This window comes from Polyodon spathula, chromosome 7 (assembly GCF_017654505.1).
Source record: "Polyodon spathula isolate WHYD16114869_AA chromosome 7, ASM1765450v1, whole genome shotgun sequence".
Classification (NCBI taxonomy): domain Eukaryota; kingdom Metazoa; phylum Chordata; class Actinopteri; order Acipenseriformes; family Polyodontidae; genus Polyodon; species Polyodon spathula.
In genome coordinates, this window is record NC_054540.1 from 57269293 (window position 1) to 57293686 (window position 24394).

General features: G+C 39.1%; 1 protein-coding gene across 6 annotated transcripts in view; it reads right to left on the minus strand.

The window, feature by feature from the left end:
* Positions 1-5139: 5139 nt before the first annotated feature.
* LOC121318912 (rho guanine nucleotide exchange factor 9) overlaps positions 5140-24394 on the minus strand; it is an 83236-nt gene continuing 63981 nt past the window's right edge. For all 6 annotated transcript variants that reach the window (XM_041256111.1, XM_041256112.1, XM_041256113.1 and 3 more), the window contains 5 exons: positions 23705-23834; positions 15476-15607; positions 10230-10473; positions 10002-10070; positions 5140-8674 (listed from right to left, as the gene is read on the minus strand). In XM_041256111.1, coding sequence (XP_041112045.1) covers positions 8484-8674; positions 10002-10070; positions 10230-10473; positions 15476-15607; positions 23705-23834 — 766 coding nt within the window. In that variant the 3' untranslated portion in view covers positions 5140-8483. The remainder of the gene's footprint in view (positions 8675-10001; positions 10071-10229; positions 10474-15475; positions 15608-23704; positions 23835-24394) is intronic.

Below are 24394 nucleotides of genomic sequence, written 5' to 3' on the forward strand. Positions count from 1 at the left end.
TGTTCGATAAAGATATATAGCATGTTATAATATAGCAAGTAATAAACTAAGAAATACAACAATAATAATAATAATACTAATGTAAGAACTGTGCATGGTCATGCCAAGCTGGGCTTTATTTTATGCTGGATTGTTTCCTTGGCTAAGACAAGATGCCGGTGAGTGATCAATGTGGCAGTAGGTTTAGTTTCCCAGTGATTGGCAAGCTTTTAAAAGAAAACAGATGCTCCTTGGCATAAACAAACCAATTACAGCCAGGTACAGGTTTCACTCCAAAACTCAAATGTGAAGTAAGACATTTACACAGAGGTGAGAAAGACAACAGTTTAAAGCATTTATTGTAAACATAATGTTTTAAATACATGTACAAAACATAACAAAATTTGAATCTAGCCACTTACAGAAGGAGAAGCACAAATGCCTGAAAACAACTGTTAACAAGCACTGAAAATGAACCTTAAAAATATTATTCGACATTTTCACAGGAAATTATAAGCAGCAGGAGTATAATTAGGGCTTCTAGTTTTCGTTTTTTATTTTCCATCTCTCTCCATCCCTTTAAACCTTAATTAATAGTTGTTAAGCCTTAACTGAGTACCAGATTGTTTAAATTAGCGATGCACTGCTAGAAACTAACGCAGTGGAAATGAATAAGCTGAATTCGGCGATTACAGCCAGAACAAAATGCAGGTTCAAATAGAATCAGATGAGGTCAATGCACGTTGTCTGTTAACTCAATCAAAATGTGAGGGTAAAACGAATTAACTTCCTTTGGGAATCAGTGTTTGATTAAGAAAGCGAACCGGCTCAAAATATACTTAAAGGGACATCACGTGATCAAAAATAAACTCTGAAAACCAGAAGCGATAAGTATAATAAAAATGTAAAAATAATTCTCGATTGCTTTAACAGTGAAAACACCTAAGCTTAAGTCTTACTAACAGAACAAAAAAAATTGATGAACGTCATCAAAGGATTCAAGGCCTGAGCAACAGAACAGTGAAGTGGCAACTAAAGGGAATATAATACAGTGTGGAGCAAAACTCTGAGCTGAACTTTCAAAAAGAAGCATTCTTAACTGTCTTGCTAGTGCAGAACAGGACTGTAGGCAGCGTGGGTCCACAGTCTATCACGTGTGAATACAATACAACCTATTTGACCAGAAAGGCTTTTTATGTGCTTTTTATTCATTATTTTCTACTGCAGTTTCAACCCTGTAATCCGAAGTTTCTTGTGATCTCTGTACCAACACTTAAGCAAACCGAATAGTATCAGTGCAACAATATTATTTAAACTTAGGTATGGTATCTTCAAATCAATATATATCTTAAACCATTTAAACTTGTATTACTGTACTTATGGTTATGTCTGTGGAGCGCTGGGATGAAATCACACTGTGCAGCTGGTTTATGCACCAGGCCCAGTGCTGCACTGCCACTAAAGTATACAAGTGCACAGTTGTCAGGGTCAGAAACTCTGTTCCTTGGTTTCTTGATGGAATCAGCATTGGGAAAAGCTATTGCACATATAGTACTAATATTTAAAAAATATTTTCATTTGTGACCCAAGACACAAGTTTTCACTTCAGTCTTTTCCATTTTATAAGGCTCTTTATGTTAGACATTTTGTAAATTTTGTTTTTTTTAAACCTACAGGGTTACATTCTCAAATCTATTTATTCAATTTATCATTAGGTCTTTTTTTTTTTTTTTCAAAAACTAGAAACAAGCCCAATAAAGTTACCAAACCAGATATAAACAACTAAGACTTTTAAATTAGAAACTTGTAAGTAGCATTGAGTGAATTGTAATGGTGTTTTCAGATAACAATTATGCTACCAAAGATATGGAATAAATAGCTTTGAGAATCTAGTCTACAGTATATTAAAGATAAGGTCTAGGAATATATATATAATGTGTCTTTTTTGATGTACAAACATGTTAGTATGCATGAAACTGTTCTAGCAGTCTAGTGCACTTTTACACTGAACTTTATAAAAATGTCTTTAAATTTTGCTCTTTCCCTTGTAAATGTGCTTACCTATCCCAGTCATAATATTTGCATTCGAACATCAAAAGTAAATGGATCAATGATCAATGAAGGAAATCGTTTTCTCTGTATGTTTTAAATTCTCCCGTAGAATCTTCCCCCTGTCAGGTCTGTCAGATGAGGGAAATTAAAAGCAACTGAAAACCGAAAAGCAACTTTTATACCATGACTGGCAGAATATTTAATTGTGTAGCAATTAAACAAGTGGCAAATGAACATACATTGAAACTTCAGAACTCTGGTATTGTACAATGTACTGTACACATCAACTTAACAACTTAATTGTTATAACTCAATTCAGAATGTCCTGTTCCTGTGCCTCAGCAATGTCCCCACATCAGCTCAGTTGAACTGAAGGTCAGTGGGCGTCCTCTGATCCCATGATTTTGCCTCCCCATTACGTGGAAGCAACAGAGAAATGGAGACACTCCCAATTAAATCCACAGCAAAGATCAGCAATTCTGCGCATGCCAGAGCATGGTTTCTGACTCACCATGCAGTTGTGCATTTACTAGGTAAGCCGCTCTTATTGTGCTGTGGCCATTTACAATGACGCCTAATTACGCAAGACAAGAGTGGCATATACTTTATGGCCTCCTATTCTGAGTCTCCTAGAAATTACTAAGCCAAAAAAAAAAAGACATGCCTGTGGATATAAAGAGGATCAAAATAACTTGCGGGTGTTTTGTGGTAAACAATGCACTTTCCAGATCATTGCTTTTTGATGTAATGTGAAGGTTTATAGAGAACAAAAAAAGGTGTGTTTTAGACACCTGTGCTTCCAGTGCTTTGAGTCATATCAGACTGAGAGACTAGGTAGGCTTTACACAGAGAGCTGGCCCAGTTTGGAGGCATAGCTCAACAGCCAGCCTAGACTGCAATGATAATGACATGACATCCCCCAAGCCTATCCAAAAAACCCTTATTTTGTTTGTGTGCCTGTTATGATATATGTGGCTTAAGTGTTTTCTATGGTTTGTGTCATTGCCTTTACAGCAAGCTTCCAGTTGTGTGTTTCTCTTAGGGGGAGAACAGGCAAGTCTCCAATGGGAAAACAGGGCATAGGGACTCACGTAAGGGTGTACATTGGGACAAATCATCCATTTTTGCTAGGTTAGACATATACAAGGGTGTCAAGCTACTGCTCCATTGTCATTTTGTCAGGTTTTTGGTCCTGTAGCCACATGAGAAATACTTTTACATGCTTGTCTACCAGGAATGTACTGAAGGCTTGAGATTTACAATTATACTGTATTTACAGTATAATCGTAAATGTCAAAAAACTACTCACTTCTAAATCTTTTGTAGTCATTTTTGTATTAATTTAGTATAAATACATGTTAATTTGGATTCATATGCTGTTTTTTTCTGACTTTATGTGAACGAAAAGACACACATTTGCCTGTTTTTCCCATTGGAAATAGTGATATTTTGAAATATCACTGTCCTGGTCACAAAAGCAAAGTTTGTGGGGAATAATAGCCATTTTCTATACTTTTGAGGCATAAGCAATTAGGAAATAACACTTACTACCCAGGAACAAAAATTGTGTTACATAGTGTTACCCTCTCAAGATACTTGCACAGTCGTGGACCAGACAAACGTTGGCAAATTAATAGAAAATCTTTCTAATACATTTTATTTACATGTTGAATGATAATCCGCCTGTTTACATTTTCAAAACAGTTTGTTGTTACTAACATATTTTACCTTTTAAAATTGTGCTCAGTTAATCAACCAAGAAAATAGCTGGAATAATAATAATAATAATAATAATAATAATAATAATAATAATAATAATAATAATAATAATAATAATAATAATAAGCATTTAAAAATAACTTTAAGTATGCATCATTTATTCAGTCAGCTCAATGTTAAATATTAATATTTGTTTTCTTTTGTATACAACACTGATAACAGTTCACCAAGTTACAAAGTTTCTATATCTAAAATCCATAAACGAAAAATAGAGAACATTTGTTTATGTAACATTACAGCACCAAGCAGACAGATATTTTCTTATGTGACTATTTACAATGTACGAAACATTATTTTCAATATTTGTTTGAGCATATCGATGACTCTTGAAGATACTGAGATGGCTACTGCAACTGCAGTGCAACTGTGAGTTGTCAAACTTGGTTTCATTAAGAAATATTTATTTTAAGATACTACAAGGAGTCTTGAAGAGATTTGGCACTGACACTATAAGCTCTTTATAAACTATATCTACTAATATGACTTCTCTTTAGAAAATACTTTATTTCTTCCTATGCAGTGAATACAAACCCCTGTTCCCTTTTCAATTTATACTTTTGTTTCTAGCTTCTAAGTTCCCTTCAATTCATACTAACAGCTTATTGTGTTCTCTCAGTACTGAACTGTACTGTACGCTGGACAGCTAGCTTTTGGTCACACCTGTTTGTAGCAATAACCTTTGTGGACCTATATGCTAGACAGAAAAACTGGAAACAAGAATGATTTTTCTGAAAACAAAACAAACAAAAAAAAACAACCTGTCATGTAACATGACAAAAATGGCACTTAATCATGATCAAAAATGTGTTCTGACATGCAGGCTTTGGTTTACTGTGCCGTCTATGGATCGCCCCGACCCATCCGTTCTTCTAGCAAACAGTCTTCTTGAAATGAACAGCAGAATGCAAATAGGAACCGGAGAATGCAATGCAGTGTGCTGGTAAAGGGCAGAAAACCCTGAAGTTTGTTGGGTTGCTCAAATTGTTTGTATCGTGGGGTTCAAGTTACATTTAAACAGCTGATGACGGTCACATTGTTTTTTGCTTTGTTTTGATGGGCTGGTAAAATATCTCATGTCGTATCCCATAATTAACTTTAACAAATAGATGTAGATATTAGTCAGGTTCAAAGACAGCCTGCTGGATAACTTGCAAATCAACTGAAGAGAAACACAAACAAAATGTAATGAAGCAAACTGGTTACAGCAGGTTCTGTATTCCGGAGCTCTCAGAACACCTGACCAGCATACAGTATGCCTACAAAGTGGAAAAACTTTAGATTTTATATATATATATATATATGTGTGTGTGTGTGTGTGTGTGTGTGTGTGTGTGTGTGTGTGTGTGTGTGTGTGTGTGTGTGTGTGTGTGTGTGTGTCTTGCCTTTTTAAAATCAACTACTAAGCATGGTGTTGAGAGTTTTTACAATTTCAAAACATTGGGTTAATTTAGCAGAGCTAAACCAACATAGCAAGCCTAACCCTAGACTGAGTTGCTGGGCTGACAATGTTGAGTAAGATTTCAGCAACGCAAGATCCAGATATCTGAATACACTATTTTACTTGGCATCACAATTCCACCACGCCATTACAGTGTCCAGAATACACACATTGTAAATTATGGGTTTAAGCCTGTATTTAAGCCTAACACAGTTAGAATGTAGTGAACTGGGTTTAAATAGCAGGCAGTAGCAAGACTGTAGTAACAGTTCTGTGCTGGTCCTTATATAGAGCTAGTCAAGGAGAGCATCGACTGTATTTCAGTTTTTACTGTAAGTCAAATGAAAGTTGAAGATCCTTTATACTTTCAACAGCTGCAAGATAAAAATGAAATAATAAGTATTATTATTATTTTTAGGAATTCATTTTTCCACTTTGCATCACTATAGTAATAAATGGGATTATATGATTATCCTAAGAAACAACTAAATTAAATAAAACTGATTTTGTTTGTGTCATGTTTGCAGAACCTTCAATGCCACTAGCATGCATCACCTTGAAACTAAAACTGGCATGTAACTTAAGGTATATGTTGAATACATAAAATACAAATATTTAAATATATGCTCTTTAGTATTTACAATATGTACATAGTTTAGCTGCGTGTTGGTTGTAAGGTAATTTGTAATTATTATAAGGGTTATTCGTTTACTCAACTACGATTACTTTTGCATGTCAGGGGACTTGATTAGTGTGCAAAATGTATATTGTTCTTTCCATTCTGAGTCTGCTTACAGAATCACTCACTGCAGACAAGCTCTGTTATATTTCCAAATGATTAAAAAAAAAAGCTTTTTATTGATTAAAAGTTTACAATAACCCCCTGCAAACGTCTCTCGCTAACTTTACTTTTAGACAGTAATTTTTCTCGCGTGTTCATACAGTTTCTGTATATGACTAAAGATGTGGACACTGCATTCCTGAAAGATAATATATTAACTGGGCTAGCAATATAAATCAGGGGTTATAGAAATGAACGGTAACTGGGCTGACAATTATTTATAAGCATGTCTTTTAGAAATTCAGACCAGGCATTAACCTGATTTCACTAATCAAATTACATGAAACTAAACAATCTGACCAGAATAACCCTACGGAATGGTATTTACCAGTCACATCAAGATCTGAACCAGGATCAATACTGGTTGGTACCACGCCATTAAGAATTTAAGCTGCTGCGTAGAAATCTATATTATCTGGCAATTTATTTTTTTTATATATGCTTGTAACTGAAGCGCAAACACAAGACCAGATGTCATACATAAATTGTGCAGATTATTAAATATAGTAATGGAACTTAAGTTGCGTATATTTGGTGCAGCACTTTTATGAGAGAGGGGCGTTAAAGCAAATGCATATTATTCCCAAAACGTTTTTAATTCCGTTGTTTGCAGACTTCTGCACTAAACTCCAAACTCTTTTTTAAAAACAGATAAAAACAGAAAAATACCAAACCTTTTTTTTTTTTTTTTTTTTTTTTTTTTTTTAAGATAACAAAACAGGCTTTTAAAAAAAATTAATTAAATAAAAGTTTGTAAAACAGGGTCCAACCGCCCTATAGTACTTTGTGGATGACTCAATTAGGAAGCACAAGTGCAAAGTCAGCAAGCACTGTGTATGTCAGTAATGCGCTTTATGCTGGAATCTCATAGTATGTTATACACTGAGCAGTAATACTCTGATTCTAACCTGAGGTCTTCACAAATTGTCAGTGAAATCTGGATAATTGGGACCAGCTTAGTTTTTAGCTCTGGGGTTTTCTAGTGTCTATGAACATGGGGTACGCATGTTAATGAAGGCTGCTTGGTTGCCGTTGGCATCACCCAATCAGTCCCTCGCCAGCAGATGTTTCTAGATAGCTGTTCATGCACAGAGCATAAAATGTTGCTGGGGCAGTTTTTAATAACACCTATCTATCTATTTTTTATTTTCCTCCACCAGTACTTTGTAATTTCTTACGAGATACATCATTACTAATGAAATAGCTTGCTGCAGAAGTCATGAAGATGCCTAGACAAGACCCACAGGCTATTGCACTGTGCTTGCTAACTCATCCAGGTTGTACTTTAGGGCCTGTTTCATTCTCTATTATCAGTGCTGCGCTGCATGACGAACGGCACACAGGGCGCTGTTTTGCATTGCTCTTTTCATGCTTTTGCCATACACTCTGTACTGTATGTCCCGTGCATGCTGTCTGTGACACGTGTCAACTTCCATGCAGAATCGTGGCTGTCAAAGTGAAAGATCATTAATGCAAGCAAAGCACTGTTAAGCAAACCAAAGTCCCTCTCATAATGTGTAGCCAGTGACCTGCAGAAGGGCTACTGTAGATAATAAAAATAAAATACAGAATGGAACTACAATGTAACTGGAGGGAGCTGAATCCAGCAGAGGTTAATGTATACACAGTAGCTACATATATAAAGTATCCTCTGTTTATTTTGCTTGGAAAGGGAATCTCTGTATAACATGTAAACAAAAAAAAAAGTTACTCTGGTCCTCGAAAAGAAAAATACCCTGTCGGCAGCATTATATATCATTAAGAAATCCGCAAGCTGATTTGGTGCCTTGACCCATTAGAATACCATTGAACATATAATACCTGCATGTGAACTGACCAATCCATGCAGTATTCAGTAGTAACAGAACATTTAAAATATGCAATAAAATATTACCAGACTAAACCTTGCTTTGCTTAGCCAGAACAACCTGCCACATAATAATACTGACATCCCCAAAAAACAGCGAGAAACAAGAAAAGCAACAGAAATGCCCACCCATTGCACAGTGCACTACAAAGCGCACTCAGAATGGCACAAACATTGAAATGGTTTTTCTCTTTTGTTTTTCTTTTTAGATATGTGTTTATATGTGTTGACGCAGTTCTCCTGCTAAGAAGAAGAAGAATGATGTTGTCCTGTTCCCAGAAGGGCACAGCCAACAAGAAAAGAAAAGGATTTGACAGAACACAAGAGTGTTTCGATCAAGGATTTTTGCAAGTTCCCGGATCCGTGGTAGTGTTAGCAGTCATCTTGAAATCAGTAGCATTCCAAATCACATTGTTCCTTTTTATTTATTAAGTCATTGATCAGTTTTTTTTGTTGTTTTTGTTTTGCAGTACAGTCCTTCTCAAAAAAATAAGGTTGTCCTTCTAAAAAAAAAAAACTTGCTTCTTTTATTTTTTAAACGGCGTTAACCTGCTGAAGTTTTGCCAGAAGGGAGACTGGCTCCGTTTGGGTTCTGCAAACTCAAATACCTGGGACTGGGCCATCTGGACCATTCCGTCAGTCACCAAGAACTGTCCCTGATTCATTGGGTCCTGGGGAGGGGGGTAGGAGGGGGGAACAGACCTTGTTTGACCTGCACCTAAAAAAGAGAAACAGAGTCTCAGCAGTTAAGAGATACTGACCCTTCAGAGTCACTTTTCACCTTCTCAGTAGTCTGTTTTGTGTTACATATTTGCGTTAGCAGAAGACTACATGAAAGTGTGTGCCATAACTGCAAATTAGTACCTCTAAAATATGAGTAATGCTTCAGTAAAACACTTTGGAGTACTGGTGCAGTAACGGAAGACGATGCCTGCATTACTGTGATTTGGAAGCACTGCAGTACGTGCCTTTATTGAATGATTACTTTTGAGAGGGGCATTCCATACATACAGAGCTTTGCAAGGGGACTCCAGTACTCGCAGGGGGATTACAAGGGGATCAGTGAGAACGGTCCTGAAGTTACCGCATATTTAAAGATAAGGTACAGAACATAAAATGACAGTGGAGTAAACAGAAAAAAGGTATTGGTGACTTTTCAACCTGTACTGTAACGATTGTGATTATAATTCATTCAGCGTCATCTGCATTGCTGAAAACACTGATCATTAGTGTGGATCTGTTAGGGTTTGGGTGAATCTGGTTGACTGAATGTTATTTGGCTGAAATCTGTGGTCTACTAATTTCTTAAAGGTATTATGGGTGACGACAAAACAAGAAAGATATCATCAAACAGACAATCCTTCATCCTCATATCAGGAGACAGATGTATTTTAAGGTATGACCGAAGGGCTTATAGCCCCACTTTTTAAAAAAATCATGTTGCTTTACACACTTGATTGGATTTGAAGGTAGGGATTCTTGTCGCTGGCATCCCATTGCATTGCATTTCTAATGTTACCCTGCCCTCATTTCAAAGTAAACGGGGGTTTTCAAATTCAACAATAAAAGCTGATGGCATTTTTCACATATGTGATTACAAAAAGAAAACCCTTGCTAATATTCTGAGCTGACCTCCTTCAGATAGGCCCTGGTCGAGGGCTAACTACATGTGAAATTAGGCTCCAGACACCAATTTCTCAAGAGAAACATGACTGCTCTCTTCATTAAACAATATTGAATACTACACTTTTGTTACATCAGCAACATTCCCTTCTGGAATGTTCCTTTCAGCTCTTTTATTGTTGTTGTTATTGCTGTCAAGAGATGGCAGTGCAATAATTACCAACTGGTTAACGTTCTCAAATATTACAGATACTAGCAGATAACCTGTAATTTTTCTCTCTTGGTTTTATAAAAAGGTAGAGATGCACAGAAGGCTAAACTCTCACAAACTGTGTTAAGGTAAAACATTCAACTTTCTAAAGAAAGGAACAGAAACAGCAGTCAGTGTGTTATCTGGTACACAGTATCTTAGTTTTGCTCACCTTTCTGTTTGCTGACTTTTCGCACAGTCATAGCTGCCTGTCTCTTCTGATACTCAGAGATTTCAAACCCTGGAAAATTAAGCATCACATAATTATTATAAGCACAGACCAATTCTGTAAAGTACTTACTGTTTCCACCCAGTAAATAACACCAGGAGAATTAGGTAGCCAGTCAATAAACTAAGTCTCACATGTACTGTGATGTTTCGATGTTTCTGGACTCCTTACCTATCTTCTCGTCTTCTTGCACCATCTTGCGTTCTTCGTGGAAAGCTCTGAGCCACCGTAGCTTCTCCTCCAGCTTCTTTGCGAGGAATAAGTGGATCTCTTCCGTGTCCTTGTTGTGCAGTTTGAAAGCGTTCTTGATGCTGACGTGGAAGTCATCGTCACGGCTGTCCTCCGCGTCCATCACCTCATACCTGTCCATGTCGATGCGTCCCTTGTAGTAGAGAATGTCCCGCCGTATCAAGTCCTGGAGAAAGCAATGAATACCATCAGTCACAGACGTCCACATCACTAAGTGACTTGGTCCTGATGTAGTACTCTGACATGGACACACATCAAGCTTGTTATTTTCTGAAGGCAATTCGGAATGACAGCATCCTATGTAACATTGACTCTCTTTCCAAGGAAGAACCATATACAAAAGCTCCAATTGAACCGTTCCAAAAAAACATGGAAATGTACTAGTAAAATGAAAGAAATGCACATGGAATCATGTCTGGCAGTCCAAAATCTGTATTGCGTTGAGTATTTCAATTCCACAGGACCTGCACTGGAGATTCTGTATGAATTGACACATTGTTTGTGCATGCAAGATATACAACCATAGTCTCAGAGCACCACTTCTGGAATCATATATACATGCTCCGTGGTGCCATCTCTCTTAATCTCATTCGCCTCGTCACTGACAATTCAATCTGAAACAACCTGACTCTTTGAATTAACCTTGTGATACAGTACATCGGAGACATGGCGAATTTCTGATCATTTCTTAGGAGGAGGGGGACTGTTACATAAGATGCGGTCACCACGTATACTTAATCCTGTCACAAGACATGCATTCAAAATGCCTATATGTGAGCTTAAACTAGGCTCTGAGAGTTTTACCTACTACTCCTTGATCAAATAAGATCCTTTATCATCCCCCAATAGCAAGAGAAAAGAACTGTTATATAACACCTGACACTTGGCAGATTTCTCTACATTTAAAAACAAGACTATATCCACCGCAGGAGAGTAAGTACAGTAGCTCGTTAAGTCTGGCTCTGTGATCCTTTCTGAGTTGTGGGATTGTTTGAATTATTTATTTTTGGGAAGCCCTTCTCTGCAGGAATCTTCCCTCAGCGCGCTCACGGATCGGGATTGTATATTCTCTTTCATGTGAGAACAGCACTTCTTCCTGTAAAGACAACTTGGGATGATTCACATTAATTCTGGCAGACAAAAAAAACTAAAAAACTTTAGAAACTTCACATCAAAGAAGATGTTTTCTGTTCCCATTTAGCAGTAAAACTCCAAGAACTCTTTCCTGGAATAATCCCCCCCCCCCACCCCTTGATTTTCCATTATCTCTGTCAATTAATATTTTCAGATTAGCAAAGGCAATGTTAGCATAGGAAAACAGTACCCTGATCTAATTAAGAGTCTTAGTTAAACACCAAGTCTCAATGATCTGACAGTAATCTGCAAGACGGTCTTTATTATCCATACCGACATCTCAACATAGAGTTCCCAAAATATGACACAGTATAAAAATAGTATTAATAATACATGTGCGGTTCTGAACACCACCCTCCCACCTCCATGCCCTTTGACTGCTTGAAAAGCAAATCGCTGAGAAACAAGTGGAGCAGAGAAGGCAGCAACAGTGAGTAATGTGTTGACAGTTACCCAGAATCCTACCTATTTTGCAGCATGTCCTTTCTAGTCTTATAAACTAGGCAGAATACGCCCTTCATACAAGGGTAAATAATACAGATTACTGGGTGACCCACGTACAAGAAGCAATTAAAAAACTGTCCACAAGCTAGCAGTGCCTCCTCGGTCGTCGGTATATCTTCATTTGGTGCTCAAACATTTTGTCAGTTGAAATGTTCAAGTGCCCTCAGGGTCCTACAATAGAACACGTTCTCCAGTTTATTCTGTCTTGACCCTGATCATTTTGGTGGCAATCCCTCCCCGTCAACTCTTATTTAGAGCACTTCCAGGTGACATCTCTAACAGTAAATATGGGATAATACTTCCAGACTGCGAAGCTGAAGATCATTAGCGGATGAAGTGTGAAAAGGGAATGAAATAATCACGCTGAAAAAGCCACTGACAATAGTCTACCAGTGACACTTATTGGGCTCTTGAGAAGATTCTGAATCCCTGCAGAGAACCATTTAGGTTCTTACTATGGGATGATTCGAGCCTTTAATCAGCACTCAAGGGAGACACTTAAAAGCTGCTTTGTGATTTTCAAAAAAAGAACAGAAAAAAAACACAAAAAAGTGTAAGTATAGAGAATATGCGAGGCTTGGACAATCAGAAGCCCCTTCGTAAATAAGCTGTCCTTCACATAGTTAATTTGTTAAGCAAATGGTATCCCTGACATGTATTCTGAAATATATACAAACTGAATCTCCCCACTGACAGTACCATGGCAGATTATTATTATTATTATTATTTAGTCATTTAGCAGACCTTTTTATCCAAAGCGACTTACAGAGACAAGGGGGTGAACTATGCATCCCAACTACTGCTGCAGAGTCACTTACAATAGGACCTCAGTTTTATGTCTCATCCAACGGTGCATTAGATCGTCTTTTTTTTTTATGCGTATTTGAGAAAAAAAAAAAATACAGTGGAAACAACTAAACTGGCAAACGAGTCATCTAAAAACATGAGTCAACTGCATGGGGGGGTGGGGGGGTGGAATGTTAAATAAACACAGTGTAAGAATATCTGCTGACATGGCAAAGCTCAGGGAAAAAAGGACCTTCATTGCAGCCCATGGGATACTCATTATAGAACTAAAACTTCGCAAAAAAGCTGCCAAAATAAACGGAAGAACAAGGCAGTTTGAGCACTGAATTATTAAGTCCACCAGATCTGCTGCTGCTGCTGCTGCCAAGTGTTAGAATGTGATTTTGTTTCAAATATATATGAGAGCATAATTTAGATCTGTTATTTAACATCATCTAGTCAACTATAAAATGACATTGCAAAAGCGTACCGGAACCATAATAGTAGTATAGTATATTTAATGTTAGATTTCAAAATGTCACGTTTTTCAATATTTGTCAGTTGTTTTGTTAAGTATATGGAAAACTGCAAAGCGGTATGTAATTCAATATGCTCACGTAATATTATTCAGCAGGTTTCACTCGGAAGTCAGTTACAAGATTACAAGTAATAGAGGGATGGCATTATGGGATAAATTGGAGATTTGACCTTGGGGTGAACTTATAAGCGCATCTGCAGTAGAAATGGCCCCCGTGAAATTGGGGATGCCTGTCCCAGCTGAACTACTGGCATCCAGATTTTTCTATTCAGAACTTCAAAATATACATTGTGACTTTTTTGTCTTCCAAAAGTTTTGTGTTCTTTCTCTGTCGCATTCACAGTTAGACACCTTGCTTATTTAACCTCGACTCTAAGAATATCAATCATGCCCTCCTTCATGTGGTGAAAAACAGAACCTTTGCTTCGTGGATATTCCAAATAAAGATAAGCACATTTTAAAGACACGTTGTACTGCACAGTTAACTGAACAGGTTCGGATCAAGATGAAAGTCTTTCAGTTCATAAATTAGACAGGCACCAATGTTCAGACACTCCCATGATCCCCTGCTAAGAGTATTATCTAGAAGCTGAAGTATATTATATTAGCTGATGCATAATCGCAGTCATTGTTTACTGGGATGTAATAAGTATTCAGCAGTCCCCAAACACCCAATTGATTGGACACCTACTGCATGGCAGCTGCAGCAAAAGCAGATGGTCACTTTCTTTGCCATATCTTGCTTTTTCTGTTCCTGTGATTATCTACTCATTTACACAGCACTCTGAATCCAAACTAATACAAAATGATGCCCTGTCCTCAGCATGAAACAGATGCTATTTAAAGCTTCATTTGCACTTTGTTTTAAAAAAGCCCCTGCTTGTCTCCAGCTACCCTTCTCTGCTTTACTGCAATGCTGTTTAGAGTGGAGCTACCATGATAATACACATCTGAGCACCTGGAAAGAGGATCAGCACCCAGGAGAACAAGTGAAAATATCGTAATCTTTACCAGCTCTGCTCTGAACTACCTTGCATTCACAATGGCAACACATTCAGGCATCATGCTGTACACCTCATCAGGAGACCCCCCTGTGTCTCAGTACTGTCCCCTTACTTGTTGAATAGCAGTGTATATCAGTACATGATTTAGAAATGATAAATGAAGACATACTATTGAAACATTAACTGGTTTAAAGGGAGCAGCCAAATTAATGTATCATATAAAATGTAATATTTGATATAAATCCATTACTTAATGCTGTAATAATTCAAGCATTGCCTTTAACTGCATAAAAATACGATTGGATTAAAATGTTTATTAAAAAATATATATTATTTTAGCATTAAAAAAACAATAAAGAGCTTCATTGAACATTAAGTTGTTATCTTTCAATGGTCACCAATGCAAACTGCATGACTGTCTGCTTAGCCCCTTGTTTAGATAAGCATGTGTATGAGTTGTGATCAGGTATGGAAGGGGTAAAACAGACCTATCTGCAAACACTGCCCCTGCAAGCCTGGAAGAGATTCACAGCATCCCTTCACACAGGATCAGTGTGCAGGGCCCCAAAGCTGACACAGTGAAGCGCAGAACAATATTAATGGGGCTCTGGCTTTTCTCCAGCAGGTGCAGCTTGTCTTTTTAATTTAGAAACGTTGTCCTGCTTCCTGCTTCGGAAACTGCTGATGCTAACAGCGCTTACACTCATTGTCATGGGAGCTAGGAGCATCAGATAACAGCATGTTACAATAGCAAAAACAAACTAGAATAAATTACTTTTATACTATACACTGCTCAATTATAGTGGCTGTTTTGCACTCACAATCCCGGTTTGGAAGGGAATGTTTTAACAAACCCTAGAAAATACTGCTGTTGTCCCTTTAAGAGTTACATCACTGAATGCCTGTATATTACTGTTGCCCCTTTAATGGACCATAGGTTTTGCATCTTTCAAACAAACCTCTTAACTGGAGAACACACTGCCGGTGTATAAGTGATTGAGCTGGCTGTTTTCATCCCTGACCGTGACAAAGTCACCTGGGTCTAAATCTTAACTGGATCACAGAAACTTTTCATAAAAGTCAGTAAATAATATGCTACCTAGAGTAAAGTTGAAATATGTGGTCTAGTTTCCATCTCTGTTAGTGTAACTACCAGTATAAGAGAACCAGACACTTGAGTAGATCACAGCTGCTCGGCTCACCTTTTTACAGAGGACCAGCTGGTGGTCGAACAGAAAGAAAACTCTCTGCTGATTTCTTCCGTATGGCTGGTAAATCCATGACATCTCCCCGGTATAGATCAACTCTGAGCTTCTGTCCAGAATGTCATCACCCTGAATGGAAACAGAAGCAGCACTCAATGCATGGAAATGCAGTATAATACCCATTATCACAAAGGATAGTACAAAATCATATAGAAACACTGAAACAGATGCATTCTGAGGTCTGTCCACGCACTTTCATTACAGTATATAAGACTATATACAGTATACTACCCATTATCACAAAGGATAGTACAAACTCATACAGAAACACTGAAACAGATGCATTCTGAGGTCTGCCCACGCACTTTCATTACAGTATATAAGACTATATACAGTATGTATTTGCATTATGTCGTAACATATATTCCACACAGAAATGTACAGATAAATGACTGTAAGCGTGTGATCGGTAATATCGTTATTTCAAATGTTGACAATTATGAGATAGACAATTACTCTTAAGAAAGATCATTTCAGAAACAAAAGACCTACAATGAGGGTTTCATTTTATCACAGCTGATGAAATGTTCTCTGAAAGATCTCTTCAGAATGCGCAGCGACGTTGTTAATTCTGAGCGAAGGGTTTTACTGAACAACTGGGCGAAATTCTTCACGGCAACGAGCAAAGATGTCACTGCAGCTTCCCTAGCACACTGCAGCTTCCCTTCACACACTGCAGCTTCCCCTAACACACTGCAGCTTCCCTTCACACACTGCAGCTTCCCCTACACACTGCAGCTTCCCCTAACACACTGCAGCTTCCCTTAACACACTGCAGCTTCCCCTAACACACTGCAGCTTCCCTTCACACACTGCAGCTTCCCCTAACACACTGCAGCTTCCCTTCACACACTGCAGCTTCCCTTCACACACTGCAGCTTCCCTTCACACACTGCAGCTTCCCCTAACACACTGCAGCTTCCCCTAACACACTGCAGCTTCCCCTAACGCACTGCAGCTTCCCTTAACACACTGCAGCTTCCCCTAACATACTCCAGCTTCCCCTAACACACTGCAGCTTCCTTTCACACACTGCAGCTTCCCCTAACACACTGCAGCTTCCCCTAACACACTGCAGCACACACTGCAGCTTCCCCTAACACACTGCAGCTTCCCCTCACACACTGCAGCTTCCCCTAACACACTGCAGCTTCCCTTCACACACTGCAGCTTCCCCTAACACACTGCAGCTTCCCTTCACACACTGCAGCTTCCCTTCACACACTGCACACACTGCAGCTTCCCCTAACACAATGCAGCTTCCCTTACACTGCAGCTTCCCTTCACACACTGCAGCTTCCCCTAACACACTGCAGCTCAGCTTCCCTTCACACACTGCAGCTTCCCTTAACACACTGCAGCTTCCCTTCACACACTGCAGCTTCCCTTCACACACTGCAGCTTCCCTTCACACACTGCAGCTTCCCTTCACACACTGCAGCTTCCCTTCACACACTGCAGCTTCCCTTAACACACTGCAGCTTCCCTTCACACACTGCAGCTTCCCTTCACACACTGCAGCTTCCCTTCACACACTGCAGCTTCCCCTAACACACTGCAGCTTCCCTTCACACACTGCAGCTTCCCCTAACACACTGCAGCTTCTCTTCACACACTGCAGCTTCTCTTCACACACTGCAGCTTCCCTTAACACACTGCAAACCAATATGGAATAAAGATTTCAGGATCACCTCTGAAATATAGGTAGGCTTCAGTCACATTGCAGTATTAAAATGATCATTATTCATGCATAGAAAAAACTGTCATTATGGGGTGTAGCTTGCTAGTCTTGTATTGTATAATCATACATTGTGAAACGTATTTTCATAAAGCCAAGTACCTACTTTTAAAAGCCCTGTAAAGCTAAGGCTGAAAGTGTGACATCCATTACATTGTAATTACATGCGTTATTACTGCACTAATTACCACAATCACCTGTTGGCAGTAATCTGTACAGGATCACAAGGCAAGGGCCCAGTGCTTCCCAGCCCACAGCTTTCATCACAGTGCATGCTGTTGCTATGACAATTCCCAAGTGATAATACAGACACAGCTCGTTTCTATTATAATATCTTATACAACTTGCCATTAGCCCAGTAGCCAAGGGCTACCATAATAAGAGGCTGCTTGCAACAAAACAAAAACTGCAAAAACAAGGGCCTCCAAGCAGGTCTTTTGTACATAATTTAAAGCATCACTGCAGAGTTGCTTTTTGGTTACTAAGAGGTGCCTGGGCTATAAGATGTCCTCAGGGTGCTGAATGTGCAGCACTAGCACCCCTGTTGGATCCCAGAGAACCACTGTGTTACTGGATCTGTTATTTATTTTATTTTTCAAGGATGAAATCTCAAAAGAAGAGTTTTCTTTCCTCAAGCAAAAGCATTCTACTCACCGTATAAATTATAAATAGAACAACTTACCACCTGGTTACTAAAATATAACAATTTTTGTATTCAATAGGTATAATTTTTTTTTTTTTTTTTTTTTTAAATCATCTATTTCAGTATGTTTCGGACAAAAGCCCTCCTTCAGCTGTGTAACATGGGCTTTTGTCCAAAACTTCTGGAAATATGATTTTTTGCTGTGCTAAACCTTTATATTGTAGCTGACATTAACATCATCAGAAAAAAAAACAACCAAAACAATTAACATCTAAATATGAGGGAGTCTTTTTTCAAGCTTCTTGATCTTTAACTTCCCTGGGGCCTCCATGTTAAAAGAAAGTGTGTGTGTGTGTGTGTGTGTGTGTGTTTTGTGTGTGTGTCTGCACAGCCTGAGACTGTCTTATGTTGCAAGATTAAATTTACCTTCAACATAATAAGAGTTTAAACAGAGAAAAAAATGCCTTCCCACAAAATCAAACTAGTCGACACATAAAACAAATTAGAAACATGTTGCCGCGGTCTTACATTGTATCTAATCATCTGTCTGCTTTTGTCTCCTTGGTAATTTAGACATACATACATCTTTTCTTGTAACAGGGTCTCTTGTTATCATTACAGAAGGATGTTCTGCATACTCGAGGCTCAGTGTGATTGATTAAACTATCAGTCATGAGCACCTCCTGGCTTATTAGCAAGGTCACCTTTAGTTTCGCTGTACAGCGACACACGACATGACGTTAAATTGATTGTCTTGCAATCCCTTCATCGGAGAGAGCAGGGATCTGGATGTGTATCATTGCAGGAGGAGATGTTGCTAATGAAACACCTTGTCACTTAGTGTGTGGTACGTGAGAAATAACTTACCTCTCCCATGCTGTGTTAGATGAAGACTTGTTTAAGTATACTGCGCTATCCAGAAGCTACACTACAAGAGAACTGATCTATATTCTAGGGAGTTCTGTCAAGTAGGATACTTGAGTGATGGTGGTAAACGAGGCAGCACAAACATTTGTTATGCAAGCAAGTGTGATGCATTCCTAGATCATAGCTGGAAGTGTTGTGAGGATCTTACTGAGCAAGTGAAGTGAGTGGCAAAGATATGGAGATATGACTAAGGGATACAAACAATCAATAACACAGTGTAACACTTTTTTTTTTTTTTTTTTTTGGTTCCTGGGTAGTAAGTGTTATTTCCTAATTGCTTATGCCTCAAAAGTATAGAAAATGGCTATTATTCCCCACAAACTTTGCTTTTGTGACCAGGGCAGTGATATTTTGAAATTTACCTATTTTCCAGAACATTCCAGATAGATTCAGTGCTGAGTAAACTTGGAGTAACTTCTAGAACTTTCTAGAACTTTCCAGTAATATAAATAGTAGTATAAATACCAGTTCAGTTTAGTTCCAGCTGCCTAAGTGGATACATATCTGCATTTTTCTGAGATGACATCTAGAGGCTGCAAGCATCCGGCAGGCGCATTTTGCTATGTCTGCAGCCAATTTATCAAGACAAGAGCGAAAAAGTACTCCGTGGAAGCATCTGCTAAGATGTGTGAGGCCTACAAGGCATATTTCGGCATGCCTGTCGGGGATCAAGACAAACCCTGGGCACCTCATTTCACCTGCGAGCACTGCAAAAAAACTCTGGAAGGTAAGATGGACAATTGTTGCTTGGAATTTTATGTTATACGATTTGTTAAAATTTTAAAAATTGTAAAAGCTTTTAATTTTAAAATGTTTTACAATTTTCAATGTAAGTGAAAAAATATATCATATATGAAAAATGTTGCGAGAATCTCGTACACATTAGTCATGGGTGAAATAAATGTATTTTTGTAGGATGGTACAGAGGTGAAAAGAGAGCCATGAAGTTCGCTATCCCAAGAATTTGGCGGGAACCCACTGACCACTCAAGCAACTGCTACTTCTGCATGGTGGACCCTTCCAAACGTCGGACTGGCAAGAATGCACCTGCTATCACGTATCCGGACCTTCCTTCATCCATCGCCCCGGTGCCACACCGCCATGAGCTCCCCGTACCCACTCCTCTGGAGAGAGAGCAGCAGACTTTAGAAGAGAGCAGCAAGTCAGAGAGCGAGGAAGACGTTGTAGATCCAGATGACAATTTCAGAGGTGGAGCTGAGGAGAGAAACCCATATTACCCCAACCAAAAAGACCTCAACGACTTGATTAGAGATCTTGGTCTCACCAAGTCCAATGCCGAGCTTTTGACGTCTAGGCTCAAGCAGTGGAACTTGTTGGATGAAAGTGTGCAAGTCGCAGATCAGAGGAAGCGTCACCAACCTTTTTCCAGCTTCTTCACCCATCAAGATGGGCTCTGCTTCTGCCACAATGTGACCAGTCTGTTCGAGGCAATCGGAATCGCCTGTAACCAGAATGAGTGGCGCCTCTTCATTGACAGCTCATCCAGGAGCCTCAAAGCTGTGCTGCTCCATAATGGCAACAAGTACCCGTCTCTTCCCCTGGCTCACTCGGTGCACCTCAAAGAGGATTACAACAGCATCAAGACCTTGCTGGACACCTTGAAGTATGATGAGTACGGCTGGGAGGTCATAGGAGACTTCAAAATGGTGGCATTCCTGATGGGTCTCCAAGGCGGTTTTACCAAGTTTCCCTGCTATCTTTGCCTTTGGGACAGCAGGGACACCAAGGCACACAGGCGGGACTGGCCACAGCGGACCGAGTTCTCTGTGGGGAGGAACAACGTCAAGTGGGAGCCACTGGTGGACCCCCGGAAGGTGCTGATGCCACCACTGCACATCAAATTGGGCCTTATGAAACAATTTGTCAGAGCTCTAGATAAGGAGTCGGCAGCCTTCAAGTACCTTCAAGACTTCTTCCCTAAGCTGTCTGAGGCAAAGGTCAAAGCCGGTGTCTTCGTCGGACCACAGATAAAGAAGATCCTGGAGTGCAATGAATTCCCCAAGAAGCTCACTAGTAAGGAGAAAGCGGCTTGGAACAGCTTTGTCGCAGTGGTTTGGGGCTTCCTGGGCAATCACAAGGCCGAAAACTATGTGGAGCTGGTTGAGACTCTGGTGAAGAACTACGGCACAATGGGCTGTAGGATGTCCCTCAAAGTCCATATCCTTGATGCTCATCTTGATAAATTCAAGGAGAACATGGGAGCGTACTCGGAGGAGCAAGGCGAGCACTTCCACCAGGATATACTGGACTTTGAATGCCGCTACCAAGGACAGTATAACGAGAACATGATGGGAGACATTTGGGGGCTGATTCGTGAAAGTGATTTACAGTATAATCGTAAATCTCGAAAAACTACTCACTTCTAAATCTTTTGTAGTCATTTTTGTATTACTTTAGTATAAATACATGTTAATTTGGATTCATATGTTGTTTTTTTCTTACTTTATGTGAACGAAAAGACACAAATTCGCCCATTTTCTCATTGGAAATAGGTACATTTCAAAATATCACTGTCCTGGTCACAAAAGCAAAGTTTGTGGGGAATAATAGCCATTTTCTATACTTTTGAGGCATAAGCAATTAGGAAATAACACTTACTACCCAGGAACAAAAATTGTGTTACATAGTGTAATGCATCTGTGAATGTGTTATAAAGGATGGTTTACACTACATGTTATTAATAAGAATAAGAACATGTAATTAAGGCGTAAGAAACCTTAAAATTACCTTGTAACACAACACTAGCAGTGTATCATTAGAATGCTATTGTAACAAACTATTATTGTGTGCTAGTAACTGTTAATAACATACTTACAGATATGTATTAAAATTATCTTTAATGTAAAGTGCAATTGATATGGTTTGGGTTCGTAGATCAAAAGAAATCAAAGCCAATTTCCACAGTGACATATCACTAATATTCAACGATTTGCTTCTGTGAATTTGAGGACATCCTTAAACCCTGGTAAAATGAGATAAGGGTTTTGGGTCATCATATGTATGACAGTACATTGTACTTTCTGGAAGTCAAAGGAATCACTGCTCATTTCTGTCAGTGGGAACTGTTCCCTCAGTCCCTACGGTCCCAGGTGCAGATATACAGTACAGTCTGCCAGCTCCACTTCAGCATGCCGTGTGGGGAGGCGGGACTGTACAGTTGGCACAAACATCTGACACATCTTGAAAAGGCAGGTGCTTCAACACAGATGCTTCACTTCTCTATTTTTAAATCGACACCTTACAAACCGACAGGACCGTCGAGTAAATTAGCGCATACCGTTGATCAGAAAATCTCTAATGCACTTTCTTCCTCATTTAGTGTCCATAGCTATTATACACTCCACAGGGCTGAATTCAGAAATACTAAAAGAAACTTAAATTCAATGGCAGGCGTTTCGACAAGAAGTCTTTTTCAATGCCGAATGTCATTAATTTAAGTTTCTTTGAGTGTTTCTATGTCCCTAATATAGATTTTTTTTCCTCTACCTAGTTTTTGCTCCACGAACTAAAAAACAGGGTGTCCTTTGTCCGTGGGCCACAGCTTAATGAGCCATCTGCCTGTTATGGATTTTTTTGTGGTACCATGTTGATGGCACATGAGCTGCCCTGTGTAGAGGATTAACGCTATAGTGGGAAAGCACTTTTAGCATTTGCAGCATATGCCACTGCACACTGACTGCCAGCCTGCAGTCAAGAAGACCTCGGGCTTTTTGGTTATACCTTAAATGAATCACTACACACAGAACAAACACTACCACACTTCAACACTGTAAGGAGGGGGCTTTCTGCTGAACAAGAACAAAAGCAGGAGGTACTACTGTCAGATTCGCATAGTCAGGGACACCTTTCCCCAGAAGGGCTGAGAATAAAAAACTTTAATAACCCGAAGCAAACCTAAAAACTGAATATCATGCAGAAATATTCTTCTCTCGCAGAAAACCACAAGTGCAGTTTCAAGTATTACTTATTAATTAAATGAACTTGTGTATCACTGAGTCCCCTCTCTAAATTTTAGAACTGGAATTATGGCATTGCTAAGCCATGAAATCTGGCTAAAAATCTCAGAGATCACAGTTGGTATGTCCAGTGATCTAGCCGTTGGTGAGCAGGTTTGAGGAAATGCTTACTCTGACATAGATAATAAATAAAAATAAATATATAAATAAATAAATAAACTGTCCTGACCTACATAACTACATGTTTACATATTTTATTACATGAAGCCCGTAGTTGACCAGATGAGGTTTCAGTTAGGGCCAGTCGGATAGCCACGTGGTCCTGCACATTCAATAAGAGCCTGTAGAGACAGTGATCCACGTAGCACTGCAGCTAATGTGAAACGAAAGCTGCTGCTGGCAATGCCGCTTCTGAAAACGTCAATACCGAAGAGCCACAAAACTCTATTTCTAATGGCAAGCAAAGCTTCCCAAGTCAACATCCCAACTGGGAATCCAAGTCATTCACTGGCCCAATTTCCATGTCTTTGATGTGGCATTTTCAAAGATGTAACATCGATCGTTTAGGACTGTGAGAGAAGACCACGCTGTTGACTTCTGCCTCCTGGAAGGCCTGTTTCTAACCTGACATGCATTTTCAAACTCATACAAATATATCCCTTTTATTACATGTCATCTTTAACTAGGACACATTATTGATTGAGCTATCAACAACCAGCAAGAGAAAACAGGGCTTTGAGGTACGACCCTCCCGTACAGCGCCCTGTGACGGCTGCTAACGGAGCTAATAACTGTTAATAAAAGCGATTAACACTGAACCTCACTCAGGCACGCAGGCTGTAGTAATCGTAACAGAACCAGAGCTGTTCTAACACCCCTACCTCCCATTCCAGGACAGAGGCCTGCCACTGCGCGATCTTGTCGATATTCTCCAGTCTCCTCTTCCGCTCGTTTATCTGCTGGGTTACATTTCTCATGACAGCCAGGCCTGCAGCCACGTATCTGTAGTCACTGAAACAACGGACAAAAATGCATTTACATAGTGCCTTCCAAACTCAAAGCACTGTGCAAGACAAACAAAAGCAAGTCAAAATAAAAAACATTTGTATAGAGAAACAGAGTAAAAAGAAAGCAAGATTTAAAAAAATAATAACATTTTGGTATCATATAATGTTAAAAATCAATTAAAAAAAAAAAGTAGAATGAAAAGAAGAGTACACATTTTAAAATGCTGTTCAAAATTTTAATAAAATGAAACTATATATTTTTTTTTTTTTAAATTTTGATGCACTTCTGAGCGTGGTAACTAAAAGCCCTCTTTCTCCCTTCCTTTTTTGTTTTCCTCTTTTTGATTGGCTAGCGTAGTTTAATTATTCGCCATGCTACCAAACTGTTCTGCTTTTCTAGCCCCTTCTGAACAGATGTCTAAACAAATAAAAGCTGAACCAGGGATTGCACTGGGTTGTGGCTCTCTAGTGGGATAACCTATTTTCCTGTTCTCATCCACTCACAGCTACCAGCCCTTCTCCCTGGCATGAGGGGGCTCCGTGTCTTGATACAGGAGGTCACAA